The following is a 23,580-nucleotide window of genomic DNA, read 5'->3' as shown; positions in this document are numbered from 1 at the left end:
GAGAATGGACCACATTAGTAAAATCATAAAGTTCTTTTTTATTCATGTTGTCATTGATAAAAATGTAAATCATGACATAAATTTCTTCATTGAATGGACATAAAACATACTTTGCGTATAAATCTTTTCACATATAGTACACACTTCATCTATAAATCACTTCACATATAAATGTACTTCATCGTTGAATTACTTCATTATCAATATAAACTCGACAACACTGAAATACAAAAGTGCTCAGCACAGTGCCCTGTGTTGTTATATATGTATCCATATTCATCACAGATTATTGGTCAAGTCCCACTGGGCAGCTCTCTTAATGAGATCCTGAAGTTAAAGCAGACTTGACATCAATACTTATGGTGTAAGGCAACTGACACTAACACCGAGTGATACTTAGTGCAGTTTGGATATTCACAAAGCAGAAATGTAACATGTGTTTTACTGTCAGGAAAATCAGCTCCAACATAAGATTGAAAAGTAAGATGAAAAGTTTAAGAGTGAACTTTGAAGCTCAAAATCACAAGTTTTTGTTTTTTTTTCTCCATTGTTGCATTTTGTTTTCTAAATGCCTTACACATAAATAGAAGCCCTCTATTTATGCATAGGACATCCTGCCAAGGTAGTTGGCAGGGACATATCCCTTTTGTCCATTAGCCTCAGCTAGCCACCATTCCTTATTGCCTCCCAGGTCACAGAACTGAAGGATGCGGACATGCTGGTACTCCTGCAAGGTCAACTCTTGGTCACAGCGGGCTTGAAATGCGTACACGGCATAAAACTGTGAAAAAAAACACACACAACCGATATGTAGTCAAACAGATTCAAACAAAAGCACTTTTGAGGTGTTCATTTTCACTCTAAAAACAAACACATCAGTAATATTGTGTGTCCTCCTGTAAATCCAGAAGGTGGCACTGTTAGTCAGCTTTCTACCAGGATAAAAAGTTAATATCAGTACTAATTGTCATCGGTTACAACCTAGTGACCCTTGTCAGCACATTGTATTTTCAGACCAGTAACGGAGTTGTGCCATGATGAAAATCAGGCGTATTAGTCATAGCAGATGGAGACATAGTGTCAAGGAAAACAAAGCCCAGGGACAGAGAGCAGAGCCACCACCATGTGATGTTATCCAATCCATTTAGTTTTAATGCAAGCTAGACAGACACTGTAAAGTTATCAAATGTGTTTTTTTACAATGACGCATCTCTTACTGATCCAGTCCATATACCAGTGCGACTTTATTTTACTGCCTCTCTCTAATAATTCATGTTTTATAGATGGACTCTCTTCTGGCTCTGAAAACCCATTTAAAGTTACATGGTTTGCTGAGCCTTTATATTTTTGTAATTACAAGGTTTATGTGATGTGTGATTTGTTGAGTTTCGGCTTGTTTTTTTGTTTTTTTTCCCCAACTTTCTGACAAGTTTATTTCAAATGTTGTGAAAATGTTTGTTTGTTCATACACACATTATCTGCAATCATTCTATAACTTGACCTTTTGCAGAAACTTGGAAAGGACGTTAATCCCTATGACCTTAACTGTTCTGTCCCGTAAACCAGGTTTTTTTTTCCACCCTCCATAATGCTAAGCAATGCAATATGTTAAAATGACATCCATATGGTGCAAGATCAGTTTTGATATAACTTCAGGACACTATACACACCTGCTGAGCCTCTGTGTCCAGTGTGTCCTCCAGGTCATCGGCGCTCTCCAGCTCCCCCTGTAGACCGGACAGCGTTGAGCTACTGTCAGTGGTGTTGAGGTTGAAGCTGCGCAGGCTGCTGCTGCCACTTCCCGACACGAACAGACTCAGATCATCAAAGTCCTCATCCACCATGGCAGGTGGCTGCTGCTGTTGCTGCTCTTTCGCCATCTGGCCTGCTCGCTGTGAGTCCCTCAGAGGGTTGTACTGCTTCAGGAATGTGGAGTAGACGTAGCCTTGTGTACCTAACGGAGACACACGGGGACAGTTTGTCAGGATGCCTGACCTCTGAGTCGATTTCAAAGGATTGATTCGCCCAAATTGTAGTTTTAAAAATCTCACTTTACTCCTGTGTCTAGCCTTGCAGATTGTTCTGCTAAATGTGATTTCGTTTGCTTTAACTCAGCATCTTTATTCACAAACAGTACTAATTTTGATGATCCACAGAACACAGTGTCAACCATCGCTGGATTATTTGAGGAAGTAGCAAAATGCTTTAGACTTTTTCATACAGTTTTTTAAGGTATCACATGAAAAACTCATCATGTTGGAGTGAAATGCATGTCAACACCTGGGGAAAAAACTCAAACTATCTCCATGGCTGGATAGTGTTATTGAGAGCATGCTCTCCTGTAATTTGAGGGAATGAACCCTTTGTCTAACAGTAATTGTAAAAAATACATTTTAAAAAGCGTAATAAGACTTTATTTCTAAGACATACATGTGAGATCTTAATATATGGGACTGCATGTCTCCCACTGAGTCTCTAAACATTTCAGTTAGAGGCTAGACCGTCTTCTTACACAATCTTAAATCCAGTTACAGCGACTGAATGAAGAGTGTGTAAATATGAGGCAAGCATATTCATGGTGTTGATATAAACAGAGGGACGCGCAACAACTTCCTGGGAATGCTTTTTATCCCAGAGGAGAAGAGGGGTCTGTGAAGAATGTACTTCGTACCAAGAAACGTACCTGCACTTTTTCTTTTTTTTTTCTAGCGCTCATAAAAAAAAAAGAACTTGTTATTGCAGAGTACAGAGAGGAGCACAAGCGCAATCTCTCCATCCTTGTTTCTGAATACCCAGAGGAAAAGGCTTTGTACTCTAAGTAACACTGCTTACAACGTGCAGCGGTTTGTTCCAAACAAGACGCTGGGATCTCAGGTGCCTCTGCTAGACGTAAAGGGGAGATAGAGACAAGCTATGGAGTTGGCCCTGTTGTGAGGCAACCATCTCCAGAGGCACCGGCAACCATGACATCACAGGAGCTCCTGGGACTAATTCTTGTGTGCTGACTTGTCAGTGACAGAAAGTAAAGTTTGGTGTGTGTACACGGCCCCAGTCATCTAATAGATGCTGGTGTATTCACAGAGGAATATGCGTCAGAGGAGACCTATGCAAACCATACCTGCAGATGATCTAGTGTGATAACTCAATTCACCTTGTATGTCTTCCTAACAGTATGAAGCTACCTCTGCCTCGAGGGTCCTTCTCCTTATGCACATACACACACACAAACTTACCTCCAGTGTGAACCAGCCAGCGGCTGCTGCTGCCTAATGGGTCTGTGTCCTCCAGCAGGGCCACCAGCTCTCCCTCCAGCAGGCTGAGGTCCTGCTCCTGGCAGCCATTACACTTCCTCTTCAGCTGGTACAGGCGGCTCAGTGGGTATTCTGTCAGCAGCCAGGTGCGCTGTTCCTCCGTCTGATGCTGCACCTCCGGCATCTGGAGGACAACACATGCAGCACAAAGGAGTGCTGGTGTAAATATTTGAAGTGGGTATATGGTGTGCAGGCATATGTAGGTCTGGTGTTAGTTATCAGTGTATGACGGTGCTCTAGGGAGGGTAATAGGACCCCAGTGGTTTAAGTGTCACCTGCAATACCATGTGCAGATGTGTATTTAAATATGTACACTTCTGAATAGATACACATTTAGTGGCCAAGTGCACTACTTGATCACAGCCTGGAGCTGTTTTCTCTTCTGCCTTTGATAAGACGAGTAGCTTTTTATTCACGGCTTGGCATCGTTTCAAAAAACTTTCTGAAAATCAGAGGAATTTTTGTTTTAATCTGCTGTCAATGAGAAGTTTACAGATGCTTAGACAACTGATCAAGCATTTAAATGTTACAGACTATAAAGAGACCCCTTTAGTCTGCAGATGTGAATAATCTGCTTTTGATCATTTCCACTTTCTTACCGCTGTTTTCTTGTCTCGTTGTCTCTCAAAGCTGACTTTGCGCTCCATTAACTTCTGTGCATTATCCTTGACGAAAGTCAGATTGTTCAGCTCATCCATGATGCTGTTCTGCACTTCAGCAATGTTTGACAGAGGAGCCTGAGAGGCCAAACACAACACATTGAATATCAATATTAATCAGACTAAAAATAAACTATGTCTGATAATGTGATGTTATGTGTGGGATCCTCACTGGTAGCTGCTGTATGGATGGAGCGCCAACCAGTATGTTATTCATCAGCCCTCTGAGCAGGTCCACTAGATACACCACGCTGTTGGACAGGATGGTATAGGCGGCCATGTTGAACCTCTGCAACTCCTCCACTAGCAAAGCATTGAGAGCTTCGTAGTCTCTCCTAGCGGGACCAGGTGGGTCTACTGAAACCAGCGAAGGAGTGGAAGACGTTGTGGATGACGAGGATGAAAAAGAGGAAGAGCGCTCCAGGCGACTGCAGTAATCTAGTAATTTGTCATAACGTTTCTGGATGAGCTTCTGTGGGGCTGTGAACATGCCCTGCAGGGAGGAGAGGGGGGCGAGGACCAAGTGCTCCATACTGTCTTTCTGGAGGGAAAAAAAAAATGATAAAAGATGAAGATTAGTCTGCTTATTTCATAACCTACATAGTCTTTATTTTGCACTCTGCACATGTAAGCGGGTACTTTTAGTGAAATTTAATGTATTTTTAAGGCTTTTTGTGATGTATGAAACATGAGATGTCTTGTTTTTAATATGCAATAGCATCTCTAATGCACAACACTTTTCTTAAAGTGGAGATGGTAAAGTATACTTCAACATAACAAAAGAGCTGCTGTTGTCCAATTTGCATACAGACAAACTGGATGTTGTTTACGGTGACATAACAGACTTCATCTATTATAGCAGGATGCATCTAATGGGTAGCCCCATACATAAAGTAAAAAGAACCATTCCTTCGGTGAAAATGTTATGCTTCTCGAAAGCATCTATCCGTTAGAGCTGTCATGTTTTGATTGTAGGGGGAAAAAAATGAAACCTCTTACACAAAAAGACAGAGTTGCTTTTCCTCGTAGAGCACACAAGCTTTTATGTCTACTGTCATTCTGTAAAGCTCATTACAGAGTTTGGTTTGAAGCAGTGCTGAAATGCTGCAGTGAAGAGGTGCTACACAAAGATTCTAATAAAGACGTTACCTCAGAATTGGTGACAGTACGGTCCACAGAGGGAAGAGGGTAGAAAGGAGAATGCAGCGGGGTAACTGAGGAATCTAACAGCAAGGTTAGAGGCAGAGAAAGAGAGGTTTTAATATAACGGACAGAGGACAAGTAGCTGTGGGCAAAGTGACAGATGACTCCCAGTTGGAGGGTGAATGGGAGGTCAAAGCAAGGACGGATACAAATACGGAAGATTTAGGAAAGAAAAGGAAGAGGAGAAAACTGGACAGTAAAGTATGCACTGGATAAAACCACCAACAATTCGGTTGTTAGGTACAACAAAAGCCATACTTACAAAATGCTTATAGGGATCATTGCCATTATTAAGCGATGAACCATTTGTGCCATTTTTGTTTGGATCCTTGACGATGTTCTCCATGTCCTGCACGTTCTGAACAGCTACAGACACCATCTCCTGCAGAAACGTCATTGAGCAAAAAAAAAAAAAGCCTCAGAAAGCTGAAAGAATAATTAAAATCATTCAACCAAACACATGTTGTCATGGGAGAAGCTGAATCCTGTGCTCACCTGAGTGTGTTGCAGGTAGCAGTGAACATTCTTGACCAGTTGCCTCACAGCTTTCTCCAGACTCCTGAATAGCTTCTCCTCTCTGTCAAATACTTCATCTCTCACCTACAGAAATAAGGGTTCAGGGACACAGCTTAAACACAAGCCAATGATTTATTTAAATTAAATAAGTGTAGGAAAGTTTATCGTCACTATTTTCTCACCTGTGGTTCAACTCCTGTGAGGATCTTGAGATAACCAGCAAACCTGTCTCCCTTCTTCCGAATAGAGTGGATGTTGAACTTGTTCAGTTTGCCCCTCAGTGTGCCTTCGTCCTCCAACCTCTTGTACTTCATAACTGAGAACAAGTAGGAACAGAGAACCAACACTGTAAGAATTGTGCTTGCATAGATAATTTACAATAAACCCACTTTGTGCTCACAGGTAGCAAAATCACAAATGTAATAAAATACCCACATATATGTTAGTATAAAATGGAATCACACCTATGTCCTTGCGCCTCTTGAACTCATTGATGTTAACATTTATGATCTTGGCAGCGGTAAACGCCTCCTGCAGCGGCCGATGGTCTGGATGGTCCTCGGGTGTGGCGTGCCACAGCTCCCCAAGCAGCAACGGATACTTCATGATCCTCTGGACGGGTTTGATGAGCAGTGAACCCATATCCAATAAATTAGGTTTCCCTCTGTGAAAATAAGAACATAATGTATTAAATACATGATGAGAAACATGATGAGAACATTTGTGCAAATGATTACTTTTGATACTTACTCTTGGTCATAGATTTTCCTGTACAAAAAAAGTCAAAAATATCAATGATTAAAGGCAGAAAGGGATGTTTTAGAGTTACTTAGTTATAAATAATGTGAAAAATATTTTCAGAAAGTGACTGGACTTACTTCAGTGCTAATACACATGTGGTAAAATGTTGCTTAATTTCTTCCTCTTTCTCGTAGGATTTGAGCGACATGTTAGCATCGTCGTGATGGTAACAGTAAATCTTATATACATCTTCTAAAGCTGCCTTTGCCTGAATAAATACTTCTCCTTTAAAAAAAAACAAAAAACAGGACCTTTCAGTGAGTGCTGACCAGAATAGCAACAGTCAGCAAGTATGAAATTGGGCAATCAAGAGTGAAGAGTCTAAATAGCCTCACCTATGACGACTGCTTCTGGATCAGGGTCAGCCATGGCTGCATGCAGTCTGTGAAGGAGGGCTGCCGAGACCTCACACACTGTCTCCATGTTGGTGAACAGTCGATCCACATCCACAACCTGACAAAAGAGAAGGGGACAAGAGCTTGAAACAGGTCTATTTTACGTCCAAATCAATGTTAATTGAATCACATAACAATGCATTTTTTTTGTCAGTTAAACAGATTTTTTGTTCAAACAAATACTGAGTGTTAATAATTTATCTTCTAGGCTTGACATTGTCTTCATATTCTAGTGGAGGTTCCTGGCACCCAGTGTGTCAGTAAAGTGTCCCTAAATGTTGTTGAATTCTCATGATTTACCAGAAACCAATGTGCAGGTGTAGAAATTAGGTTCAACCAGATGAGAATTATCTTATAAAGTGGGTAAAGATGCACAAAATAAAGAAGCAACACATGTGAACATCAATGTTTTGAGGTTTAACCCCAGACTCTACAACTTGATTTATTTGTAGAAAATATTAGCATTCAGTAACTTATTCTCTTTGCTGTTGCTGTGTGTGTAGATGTTTATACATTTAGTGTATCAGACACTTCAGTGAGGATCCTAAAAAAGCATCTACCTGCAGATTTCTCAGAGGTTGGACCACCTCCCTGATGCACAGCTCCAGGTCAGTGAGGAAGTCTTTTTCAGTCTGCACAAGCTCCTGAATGACCTTTGCCCTGCGGTTCATTTTTCTCAAACGGGCCTCCTCCGGGTCCAGGGCCGGAGACGGGGGTGTGGACAGGTCATGAGGTGTCATTTTCTCTGAAGATAAAATGGTAAAAATGAGTCTAAAGATTAACAATGCTAACAAGCTTGATATAATCTAATCTATATAATAATATCTGATATAATCACAACACGGCATCTGGCCTAACAAGTCATACAGGTTACACAAGGTCAGGCAAAACGGATGATATATTTTTGCTGTAATATTGCAATTTCAGAAAATGTTGTGTTTTTGGCAGCATTTCAGGCCATCTGTGGCACATGCACGTTTTCTAAAATCCTGGTAAACACCCGAGCTGTGCGGACTGTGCGTTCTTTGAAAAAAAAAAAACATACATCTCCTCGAACACATCCTCGTGACGCCCGAGCAGCATTCGGTATTTCACGGTGATCTAATTATTTTGACTTGAATGCCAAAAGGCCTCACTTAACATGCCAGTCAGGCTCACTTCTCTGTTTTTTATTGCTCTGCTGCCTAATCAGTCTGTGGCTGCTCTGTGCTTTGCATGGCAGGCAGGAGTGTCTGCTCGGGGAAGAGGGATGCTTCCTTGCTGCCTAATCGACGCCACGCACTGCTTCTTCCTCTGGGGGGGAAGAGAGAGCAATGAAAAGGGAGAGAGAGGTGAAGGGGGGGAGACAGAAGGCTGCGAGGCCTGTGTCAGGTTACGAAACTAATCGCGACGCTGATGTAATTCTACAGCGTGCTCAGGCATCCCATCTGCTCAGACTGGGAGTGTGTGTCTGTGTGTGTGTGTGTGTGGGGGGGGAGGCAGTGGCACAAAATGACACACCTACAAAACTGAAGCACACACACGCACACATGCACACTAAAGCAGGTTTACACAAGTGCACACACACACAGTCACACGTGCACATGCAGACAAATTTACTCCATCTGCCTCAGGTTAGTCATTTTACACACACATAAACACAGGCATAAATATGCATAAGATCCTGCCCTAAAAAGTTCAACTTAGTCTTCATGTGCAAAGTATTTTGAGACCTTCTTTACATGATATTTAGCTGCACCTTTTCCAAAAAAGATGCAATGTGTAGGCTTGCACCTCCTATCTGTACAGATTGTCCTTAATTCTGGGTTTTGAACAGCACTTTTTTTTATGGGAATAGGAATAAGTTAAAAGCTGCAGAAACAGAAAGGTATAATATCCACTGGACGGCCATTGTTGAAGCTAAGTAGAATAGATCATGTGTTTCTGTCCAGTGGGCAGTGCTTTGTCATGAATGCGAGCTCTGTGCAGATTGTGCTCACTCGTGGGTGACTCTGGCAGAGATCTGATCGCATTCTGCCTGCAACACTGCGTACCGTTGTACCTCACTTTACCCGCTTGTGATACAGTGATGAAATTAACATCTGCAGTGATGATTCATCACTTTTCTGACTATCTAAACTAAAGCTCCTTGAAATAGGTGGCCACATAGTGTCTCCTCGTAATGATCGATAGACAGTTTTTACAGGTGAAATCAAAGTATGTCTATTGTGAAACCATGGTGGGTATGACTGTACACAGCACACTGACATGAACGTAGTAGCTTTTAATTATTTGTGAAGAAAAGAAAATCCCGAAATAAGAAGATGACCATCTGTTTTGTGATTTAAATGACACTTTGGATAAATACCTTTTAAATCTATTTAAAGGCCACCAAGCTTCATGTACTGAAATAAGTGGCACATTACACCAGTTCTTGTTTCCCTCCACTTGCCACCTATGAGCTTTAAAACTGATTTTTATGATTTTATTGATCCTTGAGTCTAATCACTGCCTCAGATCCTCGAGCAGGGCCTTACTCATTTGTACTAGAAACTCAGTGTCCTTTTTTAAATCTCATCTTAAAACTTACTTTCATAATTTACCTCTTTCCTCAGTGATCATTTTCAAAATGTGTGCAAGATTTTATTAAATTATTTTGTCTTGTTACATATTCGATTCTGTTCTTATTTACTTTTTTTATTTGCTTTATCTGTCAAACACTTGAAATGTGCTAAATAAAGATGATCGCATAAACATTGCTATTGTTGTTGTTGTTGTTGTGCTGCACAGTGGTTAACACTGTTGCCTCACAGCTAGAAGATTCCCGGTTCATGTCCCAGTGAGGACTCCCGGGATCTTTCTGCGTGGAGTTTGCATGTTCTCCCAGTGCAGTGTGGGTTCTCTCCGGGTTCTCCAGCTTCCTCCCACAAGGTCCAAAAACATGTTGGGGTTAATTGGTGATTCTAAATTGTGAATGTGAGTGTGCTTGTTTGTCATATGTCATGTAAAAATCATATAATAATCATCCTTCAACAGTATCATCAAGTGTCATGTGTAAAAGGAGCCCAGAACATGTGAAAACCTCCACCTGTGAGAAAAGTCCCCTTAATGAGGAATTAGGTCATGTATTTTGATGACTTGTAGGACAGAAGGACATTGTAGTTTAAACCTTGCTCGTGTTTCTTTTTAATATTATCAACTTTACTTTGTTGCCACTGACATGCCGACTCTGTGAAAATCACTTTGGATTCTGTGTGTCCCATTCAAACCCGGCCGGACACATTCACAATGTTAACAAGTGTATTATAACCCATCGAGACTCAGTGGCACATCTCAAACTGTGCTGACTTATCCTTTTGCTGGCATTATGTTTGGTGAGGTATGGTTACTGGCACAGGAGTTCCCATGAAAGTGGATACAGGCCTTTTCACCGTTCAGCCCAGTGAAAGGGATCCAACAGGCTGCCCCGGAAAGAATACAAGGCCTGGTGTATCATGTATCGCCATCAAGAGAAATGGCATGCTAGACTTTGCTGCACAGCAAAGAGCACAATGAGAAGTTGTCACTCAGGAATACAGGTAATATATTTTGGATAAAATATGCTGAATTTGAAGAGAGGCTGAAGATATCTTGTACTTAAAAAATAAAATAAAATCTGAAACCTTATCCAGTTTGTTACCATTAATCTAATTCATTTTATTTTCAACAAAGCCTACACATTTGGATGTTTTAATCAAGGTCACACAGCAAGAATAAATGAGTTTCCATACAATATAAACAAAATAACTTGCCCCATGATTAGTTAGTAGATAAATACATAAGAATATATATGATCCTTTACTGTCCATTTATGTGCTTTTTGCTAGTAAATCCTTATCAGAACTATTATATTTCGCTGCTGCAAATAATTACACATGATGATGTCATGTTGCTATGGCTCTATGGCTTGACCAACCTGTCTGACAAGCAGATGAGAACAGGCTGTCGAGCAGCAGCTCACATGTTTCCTCTTTCAGTGAAGTCATCGTTCTGTCAATATTTGCATTGCTAATACCACTGTAAATATGTAATGCTGCCCGTCAGGTGTGAGGCTAAAGTCGAAAAGGGCGGGTAATTGGTTTACTGAAAACAACGCAGTGTTTTTTGACAACTCTGTCTGCCTGCAGGTTGGTCAAGAAAGCAGAAAGTGCAAAGAACTGGAGAGTGGCTCTATTTCAGGTAAACAGAGCTGCAGCTGATAAGGCCAGCGTGTGTTTGTATGAGTAAAAGCTATCTATTGTGAGAAGTAGGTTATACTTTTCTGCTTTAATCCTGCTGCTATTATTCATTGTGGCACAATGTGATGTGCCATTAGTCATTGGCACGCGGTGTGTTTGCTTCACTGGAGATGAAACCAAGGAACTAATGCACCGAAGACCCATGGTACAGGAAAGCCTACATTCTTTGGCTAATCTTTGATAGTAAACCTTAATCGACAACCTATGTCCCTCTACCGGTAATGCAGCATTTTCAGTCGATGACTGCACTCTGAGGACAAGAGAATCCAGTTTATCAGCAACATGGATATGTGTTAGTATGAAAAGACCGTGTCAGCAGATGTGATGAGGCAACATTCATTCAGACTGACTTTTTTTTCACAACCCATTTCCCCTTGCAGCTGTTTTCTTATGAGCCTATGGTCAAACACTGTCCATTCTTTGCTTAAATGTTATAAACACAAAGTGACTTGTAACATCTTACAACATTTTAAAACTCTTTTAATAAACTTGATGATGAAAAACAACCTGTACGTTCCTTCTCTACACATCTCTGGCGTCAAGTCTTGTTTACAAGCTGGTGTGGAACACTTTTTAAAGCCGCTCCTCTGTGCCTGAGTTTGGAGCACAGTTTGCATATGTGGCTTTATCCCTGTGGGAGTATCTCCTACTCAACACATAGTAACACAACAGGTGCCCAGTATGGGGCGGTGCATTCTTACTCTGTGTGTGTGTGTGTGTNCTTTTGAAGAATGAATGAATAGATGAATGAATATGTGCAAAATATTTGTTGGTATTCATTATAGACTTTTAACTATGTTAACTAAACTTTCTGATAAGTTGATGTATTTATGGTTCCAAATGAATGACAAATCTCTTTTTAAATTAAAAAAAAAAAATCTTCAAAAAACAAACAAAAAAATAACAATACCTGTCACCTAAACCAAATGGCCTGGAGTCTTTCTTATAGAATCACTCTTAAAAACACACAAAAAAGTGAAGTTTACACACAAGCCAGTGACATATTGTCATTAATTTCACTTCCCAATCACATTCTTCTGCCCATGTCAATACATCTTTTTTATTATTATTATTTTACATTTGATCCCTCACAACTACAATCAAAACTGATTTTGCGAATATCACCCAGGCATTATCTACCTATAATATATGTCATTATGTTTACAGTCTTTTCTTTTTGTTACTCATAATCTTCCCAGAATAACGCCGTGAATGCTTTTACTCTGAAAACCCCTGACCGGAAACCCTGCCCTCCCTCCGTGTAACTTTACTCCAGTGTGTGTGTGTGTGTGGAGGAGGACGGGAAGCAGGAACCACCGGGACCGGGAGAATCGTCTATAATGAGACCGCTGCTGCTGCGCTGCTCGCTGGGCTGCTTGGTGACAGGTTTCGGCTCTTTCTCCGCCTCTCGCAGTAAAGTGGTCACACAAGCAGCACCTCTTCTGTGTTATCTGAGAAAAACGATGCACTATCAAACGGAGCAGAGAGGACACCCGAATTCTCCCGACTACCGGCTATACTTTAGTAAGTTATTTGCCGCCATTGTGGAAGGAACCGTGTGTGTCCATGTGTAGACGGCTGTTAGCATCGGTCGGTGTTTCACAAGCAGCCGAGCCCGAGGTCGACCTCCAGGTCAAGGTTGACCCACAGCTTGGGTTTTACTTGGCATGTGGCGCGTTTACCACTTAGCTCTGAGGTCCAGATCTCACTAATGCTAACCACCAAGCTTAAGTGTGTTAAATAGGTGCATGGTTTGATAGCAGAGACAGAGGAAGAGGTGCATGGACAGGACAACATCCTCACGTGGTTTTACTTCCTGTTCCGCGGTCACGTGGGCAGACCTCTAGTCAATAAAACATGTTCCCATCTTCAGGAGTGGCTGCAGGAGGTTATTCAGAAGGATCACTGAAAATGTTTGGGTGACAACTAAACACCAAACGTCATACCTGCATTACCGGAAGTCTGTTACATTGTTGTAGAATTGAGAGTATTTGAAAATTATGTAAATAGAGTTAAAATATTTCACTCTGATAAACTTTGGATTCTTATTTTACAGTTATTGCATATCCAAGTGCACTGACTAAAGCTCTTCTCAGACATTATATATGTTACACTCCTGGCGTCATCAGTTTGTTAAAGTAACCACATTCTGTCATTCAGACAAAGGTCGCTTACCTGTTATAGTTCCTCATGGCTTCATTCAGACACAGTGCCAGAGATAGCGCCATGTGATATTTGTCATTCACGCAAGATTAGACAATACACCAAGTAATGTATAATACATGATAAAGCAATGACAAACAAAAGACTAAATCTAAACTAATAGCAGCATATCAACGTGTCCATTTAACTAACAGTTCTGTTTATTTATTATTTCCTGCACGTTGGAAATCCTGTCCATGTGTGACGATAATCTAAGTTACTACTGTTGCCCCTTGCATGCACCAGTCTTTGCAGAAACTCAGAGGAAAGACTCCTAAAAACAGTGGAAAGCAACGCACTGAACTGTGACTGTGACAGCGCACTTGTCTAATGTAAAAAAGAACATGATTCGCGTTTGATGTAGGGCATCATTTACAATAAGTAAATGATGGAGTTGCTGTTGCTGTCCTATCCATTCATGTGACTGGGTGCAGCCATGTCAAAAGTGATTTTAAAAAAAAAATGTTACTGGGTCCAATTTAGTAGGATTGCTGTCTTAACTTATAAGGAAACGTCATCATGCTGCACATTCAGACATGAATCGGACACATTTAGTTGCCAGCGGATTAACAGGAACGTAGTGTGTCTCTGAAACAGGCTTAATACAAAGGTAGTACACTGCTCAAAAAAATAAAGGGAACACCTAAACAACACAATGTAACTCCAAGTCAGTCACACTTCTGCGAAACCAACCTGTCCAGTTAGGAAGCAACACTGATTGTGAATCACTTTCACCTGCTGTTGTGCAAATGGAACGAACAACAGGTGGAAATGAGAGGCAATCAGCATGACAGCCTCTTTAAAGGAGTGGTTCTGCAGGTGGTGACCACAGATCATGTCTCTGTTCTCATCCTTTCTGGCTAATATTTTGGTAACTTCTGCATTTTGTCAGTGCTCTCACCCCTAGAGGTAGCAGGAGGTGGTGTCTACAGCCCACAGAAGTAGCTCAGGTAGTGCAGCTCACAGCACATCAATGTGAGCTGTTGCAGGAAGGTTTGCTGTGTCTCTCAGCACAGTGTCCAGAGCATGAAGGAGATACCAGGACACTGGCTGTACACCAGGAGATGTGGAGGGGGCTGTAGGAGGACAACAACCCAGCAGCATGACTGCTACCTCCTCCTTTGTGCAAGGAGGAACAGGAGGAGCACTGCCAGAGCCCTGCAGAATGACCTCCAGTCAGCCACTAATATGCATGTTTCTGCTCAAACTGTCAGAAACAGACTCCATGAGGTGGTATGAGGACCCGACGTCCACCAGTGGGGCTTGTGCTTACAGCCCAACACTGTGCAGGACGATTGGCATTTGCCAGAGAACACCAAGACTGGCAGATTTGCCATTGCCACCCTGTGCTCTTCACGGATGAGAGCAGGTTCACACTGAGCACATGTGATGGACGTGACCGAGTCTGGAGACGCTGTGGAGAACGTTCTGCTGCCTGCAGCATCCTCCAGCAGGACCGGTTTGGTGGGTCAGTAATGGTGTGGGGAGGCATTTCTTTGAAGGGCAGCACAGCCCTCCATGCACTAGCCAGAGGTACCCTGACTGCCATTAGGTACTGGGATGAGATCCTCAGACCCATTGTGAGACCATATGCTGGTGCAGTGGGCCCTGGGTTCCTTCTGATGCATGACAGTGGTCGGTCTAATGTGGATGAAGTGTATCAGCAGTTCCTGCATGATGAAGGCATTGATGCTATGGACTGGCCTGCCCGTTCCCCAGACCTGAATCCATCTGGGACATCACCAATGCCACGTTGCACCACAGAATGTCCAGGAGTTGACTGATGCTTTAATCCAGGTCTGGGAGGAGATCTCTCAGGAGAACATCCTGCCTCATCAGGAGCATGCCCAGGCGTTGTAGGGAGGTCATACAGGCACGCGGAGGCCACACAGACTACTGAACCTCATTTTGGACTTGTCTAGAGGAATTTCCACTGAAGTTGGATCAGCCTGTAATATGATTTTTCCACTTTTATTTTGAGCATGATTCTGAATCCAGACCTCCATGGGATAATAATTTTGATTTACATTGATCATTTTTATGTTATTTTGTTCTCAATGCATTCTACAATGTAATGAATAAAGTTTTTCAACTGGAATATTTCATTCATTGAGATCTAGGATGTGTTTTTTTAGTGTTCCCTTCATTTTTTTTGAGCAGTGTACTTTGGTTAATCTGGTGACCTATGAGAAGACATGCTGTGTAGAGACAGTTNTATCCCTGTGGGAGTATCTCCTACTCAACACATAGTAACACAACAGGTGCCCAGTATGGGGCGGTGCATTCTTACTCTGTGTGTGTGTGTGTGTGTGTGTTGAATTTTTGCCCTCAAGCTATAGATGGTGGACTTACAGCTCATCCATAGTGGATAGATTTGTCTAAAAGTTACCCACTGTGTGTCAACAAGTTTGCAGAGTAGAGAAGTGAGATATTTTTCAGAGTAAGCGGTGGCTCATGTGTGTGTAGAAGGTTGCCATAGTTTGACCCCTATAGGGACATCATTAACTGCTGTACCTTTAAGTTTAGCGCTGTACTCCGTCTTGTCAGACTGACTCCTCCTCACCAGCGTCCCCAGGTTGATGTCACCTTTGGCCATGTCTTCAGCTACAATAGTGTCCGTCTTTCTCCTCTCCAGGTAACGCAGGAACACAGGCCGGTTCCTCCTTTTTATCGTCTTGTCCTTCTCTTTCTCCTTCTCGCTCCCGCTGGCCTCCTTTGGATCCATGGTGAGGCGGGTAGCTCCCTTGTGCTTTTTAGAGCAGTGAAGGAGAACAGAGGGAAAGGAAGAAGGACGAGAAAAGGGAGGGAGAAACAAAAAGAGAGAGCCTGGGAAGTGCAACAGGTGTTCTGTTCCCTGTGCCCTCACTGCCTGGCTCTGCACAGGTAACGCAGCTCCTCCCCGTGTCTACCTGTCATGAGAACTATATGGCCACACCTCTCCACTGCAGTGCTATGTTTCTTCCCTTTAGGCCATCATATCCATGCAGGGAGAAAATGTGATGAGACACACTTTCTCTCTGGAAGAGGTGAAGACAAAGAAATGATCACGAAGTTCTAAAGTTTTCCCTTTGCCCTTAAAATGAAATGTCCTCAAAACTAAAAGCATCAGAGACACCAACACTTAACCAAATATTGACAAGGAAGTGCACGTGTAAATGGCCTGGCTGTAAATCATAAATGGCAATGCAGGGAGCTTTTTGTTGACACAATAATGCTAGTGCCACACAATAGTGCTCTTTAACTGAAGGAAAAAAAGCTAAACTTTCAAGAAGTTTAGTTGAGTTAATTCTACATGCAGTAAACAGGTTCCACAAGTCTTTGATAAAAGAAATGAATATGTAGATATAAAATGTCAAATCTGGGAAGACAAATAGTTCATCAACACACATGCTTCCACAGTAATTTGTGATCATAGCAACTACTGTGTGTCAGAACAATGAATGAGTTCAGTTCTTCCCCATTGAAACACAGGCAATATTGGTTCCCATTGTCTTTTCAGATCAGTGGAGAAAACCTGTTTAACTTCTATTAGACAACCTGCACACAAATAGAAGATGACAACAATGTGTCACCCGATCATTTCATGGACCGGTATATTTTTAGCACCTCATAGTGCCACCATCCTTATCATCATCAGTGGTGGAAGAACTTGACAAAAACAACAACGAGAATTTAACTATTAACGCCTGAGTACAGTTACGGCGTTTGCGATTAACTTTTATTTTTTAGCTAAAGAAAATGGTTCAGTTCATCATTTTTCAACCTCAGATTCACTGGCTTCAACATGTTAAAACAAATATTTTGATCGAGTGCACACAACCCATTTCCCTGTCTGCAATACAGGTCATGGTCCAACGGTGAATGAACATAGTGACTGGTGTAAACACCCCTTTTGGGTCATAAATATATCTAAAACAAACAAAAAGGAGAAATGACATCAGGAAGAAGCACCCCCCTGTTCTTCCTTTAGCTATTTATGGCCAAGCGGTTAAAGGTGTTCAACAGTACAAGAATCTGGGCACAATAACTGATGATAAGTTAACCTTTGAACCAAATTCTGATGTGCAAAGGCCAATCTGTGTCAGAGCTTTTGTCTGAGACCAATTTTATAAGCATGTGTCATTCTTTTTGTCTGTTCGAACCTTCTCTTTTATTTGCTGGTTTGGGTCACTTACCTTACCAGGTTGAAAGAAAGTGTTGAATGGGAAGCAAAATAGGAGGCACAAGTCTAAATGACCTTTTCCAACTGTCATAAAGAAGGCTCAGTCGGTCCCTGCTGATCCAAGTGAGAGTTCACCTTGTTTCCATCTGGTTGCAGATATACTCTGGTCAAGCGGAGCACCAATAGATTTAGGCACTCATTTGTCCCTGCTGCTATTTACCCTCTGGAACAACAGGATGCAATTCAGTTTTATGTGTGTGAATTGCACGTGTGTTGATTGTTAATGATAATTGTATGTACGACTTGCTTTGCAAACTGCCCCTGGAGTATAATTAAGATTACCTTGACCTCGACCATGACCAGTCTGCCGACCCCACAGCCTCCACCTATAGAAAGCCAGACCAAACACCCTTAGAGGCCGGGCTAGGTCAGCTGCGGACCACCAGTCATTAATGTTTTGCTCTTTTAACCCCAGTACATCTCGTGGTGGCAGAAAATTCTCCCTTCCACCATCTGTAAATGCCCCAGGTGTTGCTCAGCTCTCGGCTCCCGTGCCTCCTCCATCAGCCACAACCAAGAAACTGCCTTTTTTTTCTGCCTCCACAGTCGGCTCTTTCGCAACTTGTCCATGTTCTGCTCCTCTGACACCAATGTTGCGAAGCAGTCAAAAGGTTGAGGAGCTGACAAAGCCCTGGCATCACCTCCACAGGGTACGTAACCACCCTCCAGCCAGCTCCTCTGCACTCAGCAGCCAGGTCAAAATGCTTTGTTTGTTGCTGCTCATAGGCAGCCTGCAGCGCCTCCTCCCATGGGAGAGCAATCTCACATTTATATTAGTTGTTCAGGTCCGCTAGACCCGAGGATAATAAAAGTCTGGAAACTGTAGGTGAGTCCAGGAACATTTGGTAAAAAAATAGACAATAAATAAACAACATTTGAAGCGTGTTACCCCACATTCACATCATCTCAACCAAAACATACCCACCTCTGCACTCACACATGCACTTTTTCCACAAAAATTCATATTATTTGTTTCCAAAATCAGAATGGATTGGTTGAGAGCTGCGTATAAGACAGTGTTTTCTTGGGAATCTGGCCAAGGACTTGGTCAAAAGATAACCTCTCCTTCCACTGTGATGCGCATTCAGGAGAAGGATGCAAATGCCCCATCTGCCCATCACCAACTCCAGAATGTGAGGTAAGTGTGTGTTGTTGCATGTGTGTGTATTTCAGTTTTGCTTCTCTGGGTTGCAGAAAGTGGCAACAATAGGAGGAGCTGTGAGAGGTGTGAACCCAGGAAGGACAGAAAGAAACAGTGTAGACACTGAATGTACTGGTAACACAAACACTGTCCAACTCCGTCCCTCGTGTGGTGTTTAGAGCTTCGCCTTTTTTTTGTGTGTTTATTTTTTTGGGGTTTGTCATTGGAAAATAAGACAAAAAACAACAACAGCAACAGAAAATGAATAAAAACAATAGGTATCTATTATCTTCTGTTCTCTTTTGTGTTTATTTTTCATATGTTAAGGTTGTTTATTTCTGTATATTTTGTAGCTTATTATAAGTTTAGACTGTGTATATTTATTTTTTAACTTTGTGTGTAGCAGAACTGACAACAAAGTAACTTTGACTTTGACTTTTACTTGACTAGGGACGCATGATACATCGGCGACCACATCGGTATCGGACGATATTAATGTTTTTTCCAATTTATCAGTATCGGTTCGATGAACAAATTTAGCCGATGTGAAAAACCGATGATTGTCTAACATTAGTGCCTTCGTCTCTACAGTTGTTGCTGCTGCTATTTCACAGATGTTTTTCCTTAAATGGTCCTGGACTTGAACGCTAAATGTTTAAATATGGGGCTGCAAGGTGGCTCGGTGGTTAGCACCATCGCCTCGCAGCTAGAAGATCCCTAAATTAGTGTTTTTAAGAATACCTTCTATCAAAAGATGATTTATTTCATCATGTCTTACACCAGGTCTTACAAATATGACGTTTTATTACAAAAACAAGTGGGGATTTTATTGATAAATGTGATCTGGCTGAGGTAAATATTAACCATGAATAGAATCCATATTGCTTGTAATTGAGATACAGGCAACATCCATTCAATGTTTTGCATAAATTCCTATGGTGTGATAACAAAACGACACTGTTGCACATACGTGGACACCATACAAGAGCCGAACGTTTATTTACTGTCTTCACTGTCAAACATGCACAGTTAAACTGTGGTCAAACACAGCCGACGTCAGTGTTGGCAGTGTTACGCAACCCAGTGGGTTTGGTAAAGTAAACTATGCTAAACAACCACATGTTGTATACAAACATATGAGTGAGTAAACAGTGTTATCTCCTGCAAGCTGTCAGCATGACAGTGTTAATTGCTTTGCCCTGAGGGGGTTTGTCTGAGATCAGGTCCCTCGGGGTGTGGCTCCCCTTGACCTGCTGAAAGAGAGAATTCACAGCCAAGGGAAAAACACTCCAACATATCCAACTAATGACAGATTTGTTCATCAAATATCCCAAAATTTGTCATTTAAATGTCTGTTGATTAAGCCATGAAAGTGACTATTGACTGACACTGCATCTCCATTCATTCTTATTTGGTCCCCTCCCCCCAAAAAATTTTCATCCTAAATCTGTACAGAAGTTATCAAATACTGGACATCTATGTTTTCTGGAAATATTTCCACAATCTCTCATTGTAATTTTGCTACAACATCCAAATCCACATCTCTCCACTGTCATCGTACTTTGACCTGAGAGGCTGTACACAGCAGAATTAAAGCCCTTTGGCAACCGAATCAAAAACAAAGCAGTTAAAGATTTTAATAAAGCAGCTTTTTTATGGCAGCTGATGTGTCCTTTGTTTGAACAGAGATCAGCATATACAATAATAAAAGAGCTACATCAAGGTGGCTAGGGTGGGTGTTTGTTTATGGCACAATGGATGCATATGGACTTTGATCTCACGATGTTTGTGGAGTTTACCGCCGTCGAATCCATTCGCTTCAGGTCGTAAAACATCATATAAGAAGAAAAAAGAGAGGGTGACAGGAAAGAACGACAAAACCGCTCAATTCTCCACTTACTGTTGAATATATTAGAAGCCTGGTGTGCATTGGCATGATTAGAGAAATATGTTGTGTCTGTTTTTCTTCTTGTTTTCTACCTAGATAGACCAAGTTAGATCATAATTATCAATTCTTCATACATACATACACACCATACAAGATGTTGTATTGCAGCTTTGAATAAACAGTGACACCAAGAAAGAACAGACAAGACAAGAACAAAAGGTAAGAGTCATCAACTGAGATTATTGTGTTTTTCTGTTGTTGTTGTTGTTGTTGTTTTTCTGCATTATTTTTTGCAGTTTTAATGCTGGAAAACGCCCGAGAGATACTGGAAAGAAAGCTAGGTGGCAGTACAATGAAGTTGCTACACATGAAACAGGAAACGTCAAGTTAAGGTGACAGAAATAATATCCGGTTAAAAAAACGACTTTCCTTTAAAAAGAATAAAAGCACAATAAAAGGAACTTGCAAGCAGCTAAGCAGCCTAAAGTATCTCATAGTCAGACCATCCTGTATTCAGAATGGTTTGACTGCACCTCACCATCGCTCTGCTATAGGGGAAGAAACGCTCTGTTTGCATTCCTTTAACCCAATCACAGTCATGCTAAACTGAGCTAAAGAAATAATGCAGCAGCATCGCCTCAAAATAGTGTCTGGGGACAGTTTGGTGGATGATCTTCATGCAGAGAGCTGAGCACTGTGATTGCAATGGCTAATTCCAAGAAAAAAAAATAAGACAAAGCTGCCAGGGCTGCAAAACTTGCAATTTTCAGCATAGCAGGTTACTGCCCATCGATTGTTGCTGTGTCATGTAGTAAAGGGGATTTTGAAAATGGTATCAGGTATATGGCTGAAAGAGAGGTGAAAGTCATGCAAAACGTGTGACTTATGGCAGCCTATTTAGCAGCCCATTAACCCTATTCAGGACTTTTATGTTGCCATATGTAGAAGATCTTTTGAAGAATGAATGAATAGATGAATGAATATGTGCAAAATATTTGTTGGTATTCATTATAGACTTTTAACTATGTTAACTAAACTTTCTGATAAGTTGATGTATTTATGGTTCCAAATGAATGACAAATCTCTTTTTAAATTAAAAAAAAAAAATCTTCAAAAAACAAACAAAAAAATAACAATACCTGTCACCTAAACCAAATGGCCTGGAGTCTTTCTTATAGAATCACTCTTAAAAACACACAAAAAAGTGAAGTTTACACACAAGCCAGTGACATATTGTCATTAATTTCATTTCCCAATCACATTCTTCTGCCCATGTCAATACATCTTTTTTATTATTATTATTTTACATTTGATCCCTCACAACTACAATCAAAACTGATTTTGCGAATATCACCCAGGCATTATCTACCTACAATATATGTCTATATGTTTACAGCCTTTGTTTTTTTTTTATTACTCATAATCTTCCCAGAATAACGCTGTGAATGTTTTTACTCTGAAAACCCCTGACCGGAAGCCCGGCCCTCCCTCCGTGTAACTTTACCCCAGTGTGTGTGTGTGTGGAGGAGGACGGGAAGCAGGAACCACCGGGACCGGGAGAATCGTCTATAATGAGACCGCTGCTGCTGCGCTGCTCGCTGGGCTGCTTGGTGACAGGTTTCGGCTCTTTCTCCGCCTCTCGCAGTAAAGTGGTCACACAAGCAGCACCTCTTCTGTGTTATCTGAGAAAAACGATGCACTATCAAACGGAGCAGAGAGGACACCCGAATTCTCCCGACTACCGGCTATACTTTAGTAAGTTATTTGCCGCCATTGTGGAAGGAACCGTGTGTGTCCATGTGTAGACGGCTGTTAGCATCGGTCGGTGTTTCACAAGCAGCCGAGCCCGAGGTCGACCTCCAGGTCAAGGTTGACCCACAGCTTGGGGTTTACTTGGCATGTGGCGCGTTTACCACTTAGCTCTGAGGTCCAGATCTCACTAATGCTAACCACCAAGCTTAAGTGTGTTAAATAGGTGCATGGTTTGTTAGCAGAGACAGAGGAAGAGGTGCATGGACAGGACAACATCCTCACGTGGTTTTACTTCCTGTTCCGCGGTCACGTGGGCAGACCTCTAGTCAATAAAACATGTTCCCATCTTCAGGAGTGGCTGCAGGAGGTTATTCAGAAGGATCACTGAAAATGTTTGGGTGACAACTAAACACCAAACGTCATACCTGCATTACCGGAAGTCTGTTACATTGTTGTAGAATTGAGAGTATTTGGAAATTATGTAAATATGAGAGTTAAAATATTTCACTCTGATAAACTTTGGATTCTTATTTTACAGTTATTGCATATCCAAGTGCACTGACTAAAGCTCTTCTCAGACATTATATATGTTACACTCCTGGCGTCATCAGTTTGTTAAAGTAACCACATTCTGTCATTCAGACAAAGGTCGCTTACCTGTTATAGTTCCTCATGGCTTCATTCAGACACAGTGCCAGAGATAGCGCCATGTGATATTTGTCATTCACGCAAGATTAGACAATACACCAAGTAATGTATAATACATAATAAAGCAATGACAAACAAAAGACTAAATCTAAACTAATAGCAGCATATCAACGTGTCCATTTAACTAACAGTTCTGTTTATTTATTATTTCCTGCACGTTGGAAATCCTGTCCATGTGTGACGATAATCTAAGTTACTACTGTTGCCCCTTGCATGCACCAGTCTTTGCAGAAACTCAGAGGAAAGACTCCTAAAAACAGTGGAAAGCAACGCACTGAACTGTGACTGTGACAGCGCACTTGTCTAATGTAAAAAAGAACATGATTCGCGTTTGATGTAGGGCATCATTTACAATAAGTAAATGATGGAGTTGCTGTTGCTGTCCTATCCATTCATGTGACTGGGTGCAGCCATGTCAAAAGTGATTTTAAAAAAAAAATGTTACTGGGTCCAATTTAGTAGGATTGCTGTCTTAACGTATAAGGAAACGTCATCATGCTGCACATTCAGACATGAATCGGACACA

At 41.5% G+C, this 23,580-nt stretch overlaps 2 protein-coding genes across 2 annotated transcripts in view; one reads left to right on the top strand and one right to left on the bottom strand.

Annotated features, from left to right (window-relative positions):
* Nucleotides 1-18: 18 nt before the first annotated feature.
* arhgef38 (Rho guanine nucleotide exchange factor (GEF) 38) lies at nucleotides 19-16,093 on the bottom strand. Its single transcript, XM_008287165.1, has 14 exons — nucleotides 15,858-16,093; nucleotides 7,446-7,630; nucleotides 6,826-6,943; nucleotides 6,568-6,715; nucleotides 6,440-6,457; nucleotides 6,154-6,353; nucleotides 5,872-6,005; nucleotides 5,669-5,773; nucleotides 5,436-5,555; nucleotides 4,143-4,511; nucleotides 3,911-4,048; nucleotides 3,234-3,435; nucleotides 1,671-1,954; nucleotides 19-781 (listed from the first exon to the last, which is right to left on the bottom strand). The coding sequence occupies exons 1-14, from the start codon at nucleotides 16,066-16,068 to the stop codon at nucleotides 599-601; spliced, it is 2,415 nt and encodes an 804-aa protein (XP_008285387.1). The 5' UTR covers nucleotides 16,069-16,093; the 3' UTR covers nucleotides 19-598.
* A 6,035-nt stretch (nucleotides 16,094-22,128) lies between these two features.
* Nucleotides 22,129-23,580, top strand: part of ppa2 (inorganic pyrophosphatase 2) — an 8,268-nt gene continuing 6,816 nt past the window's right edge. Inside the window, exon 1 of the mRNA XM_008287143.1 lies at nucleotides 22,129-22,349. Within this exon, the coding sequence (XP_008285365.1) occupies nucleotides 22,166-22,349 (184 nt within the window). The 5' untranslated portion in view covers nucleotides 22,129-22,165. The remainder of the gene's footprint in view (nucleotides 22,350-23,580) is intronic.

This window comes from Stegastes partitus, unplaced genomic scaffold (genome assembly GCF_000690725.1).
Source record: "Stegastes partitus isolate 25-593 unplaced genomic scaffold, Stegastes_partitus-1.0.2 Scaffold11, whole genome shotgun sequence".
Taxonomy (NCBI): Eukaryota; Metazoa; Chordata; class Actinopteri; family Pomacentridae; genus Stegastes; species Stegastes partitus.
Note: the sequence above shows the minus strand (reverse complement) of the source record. Positions and strands in the feature narration are given on the sequence as shown.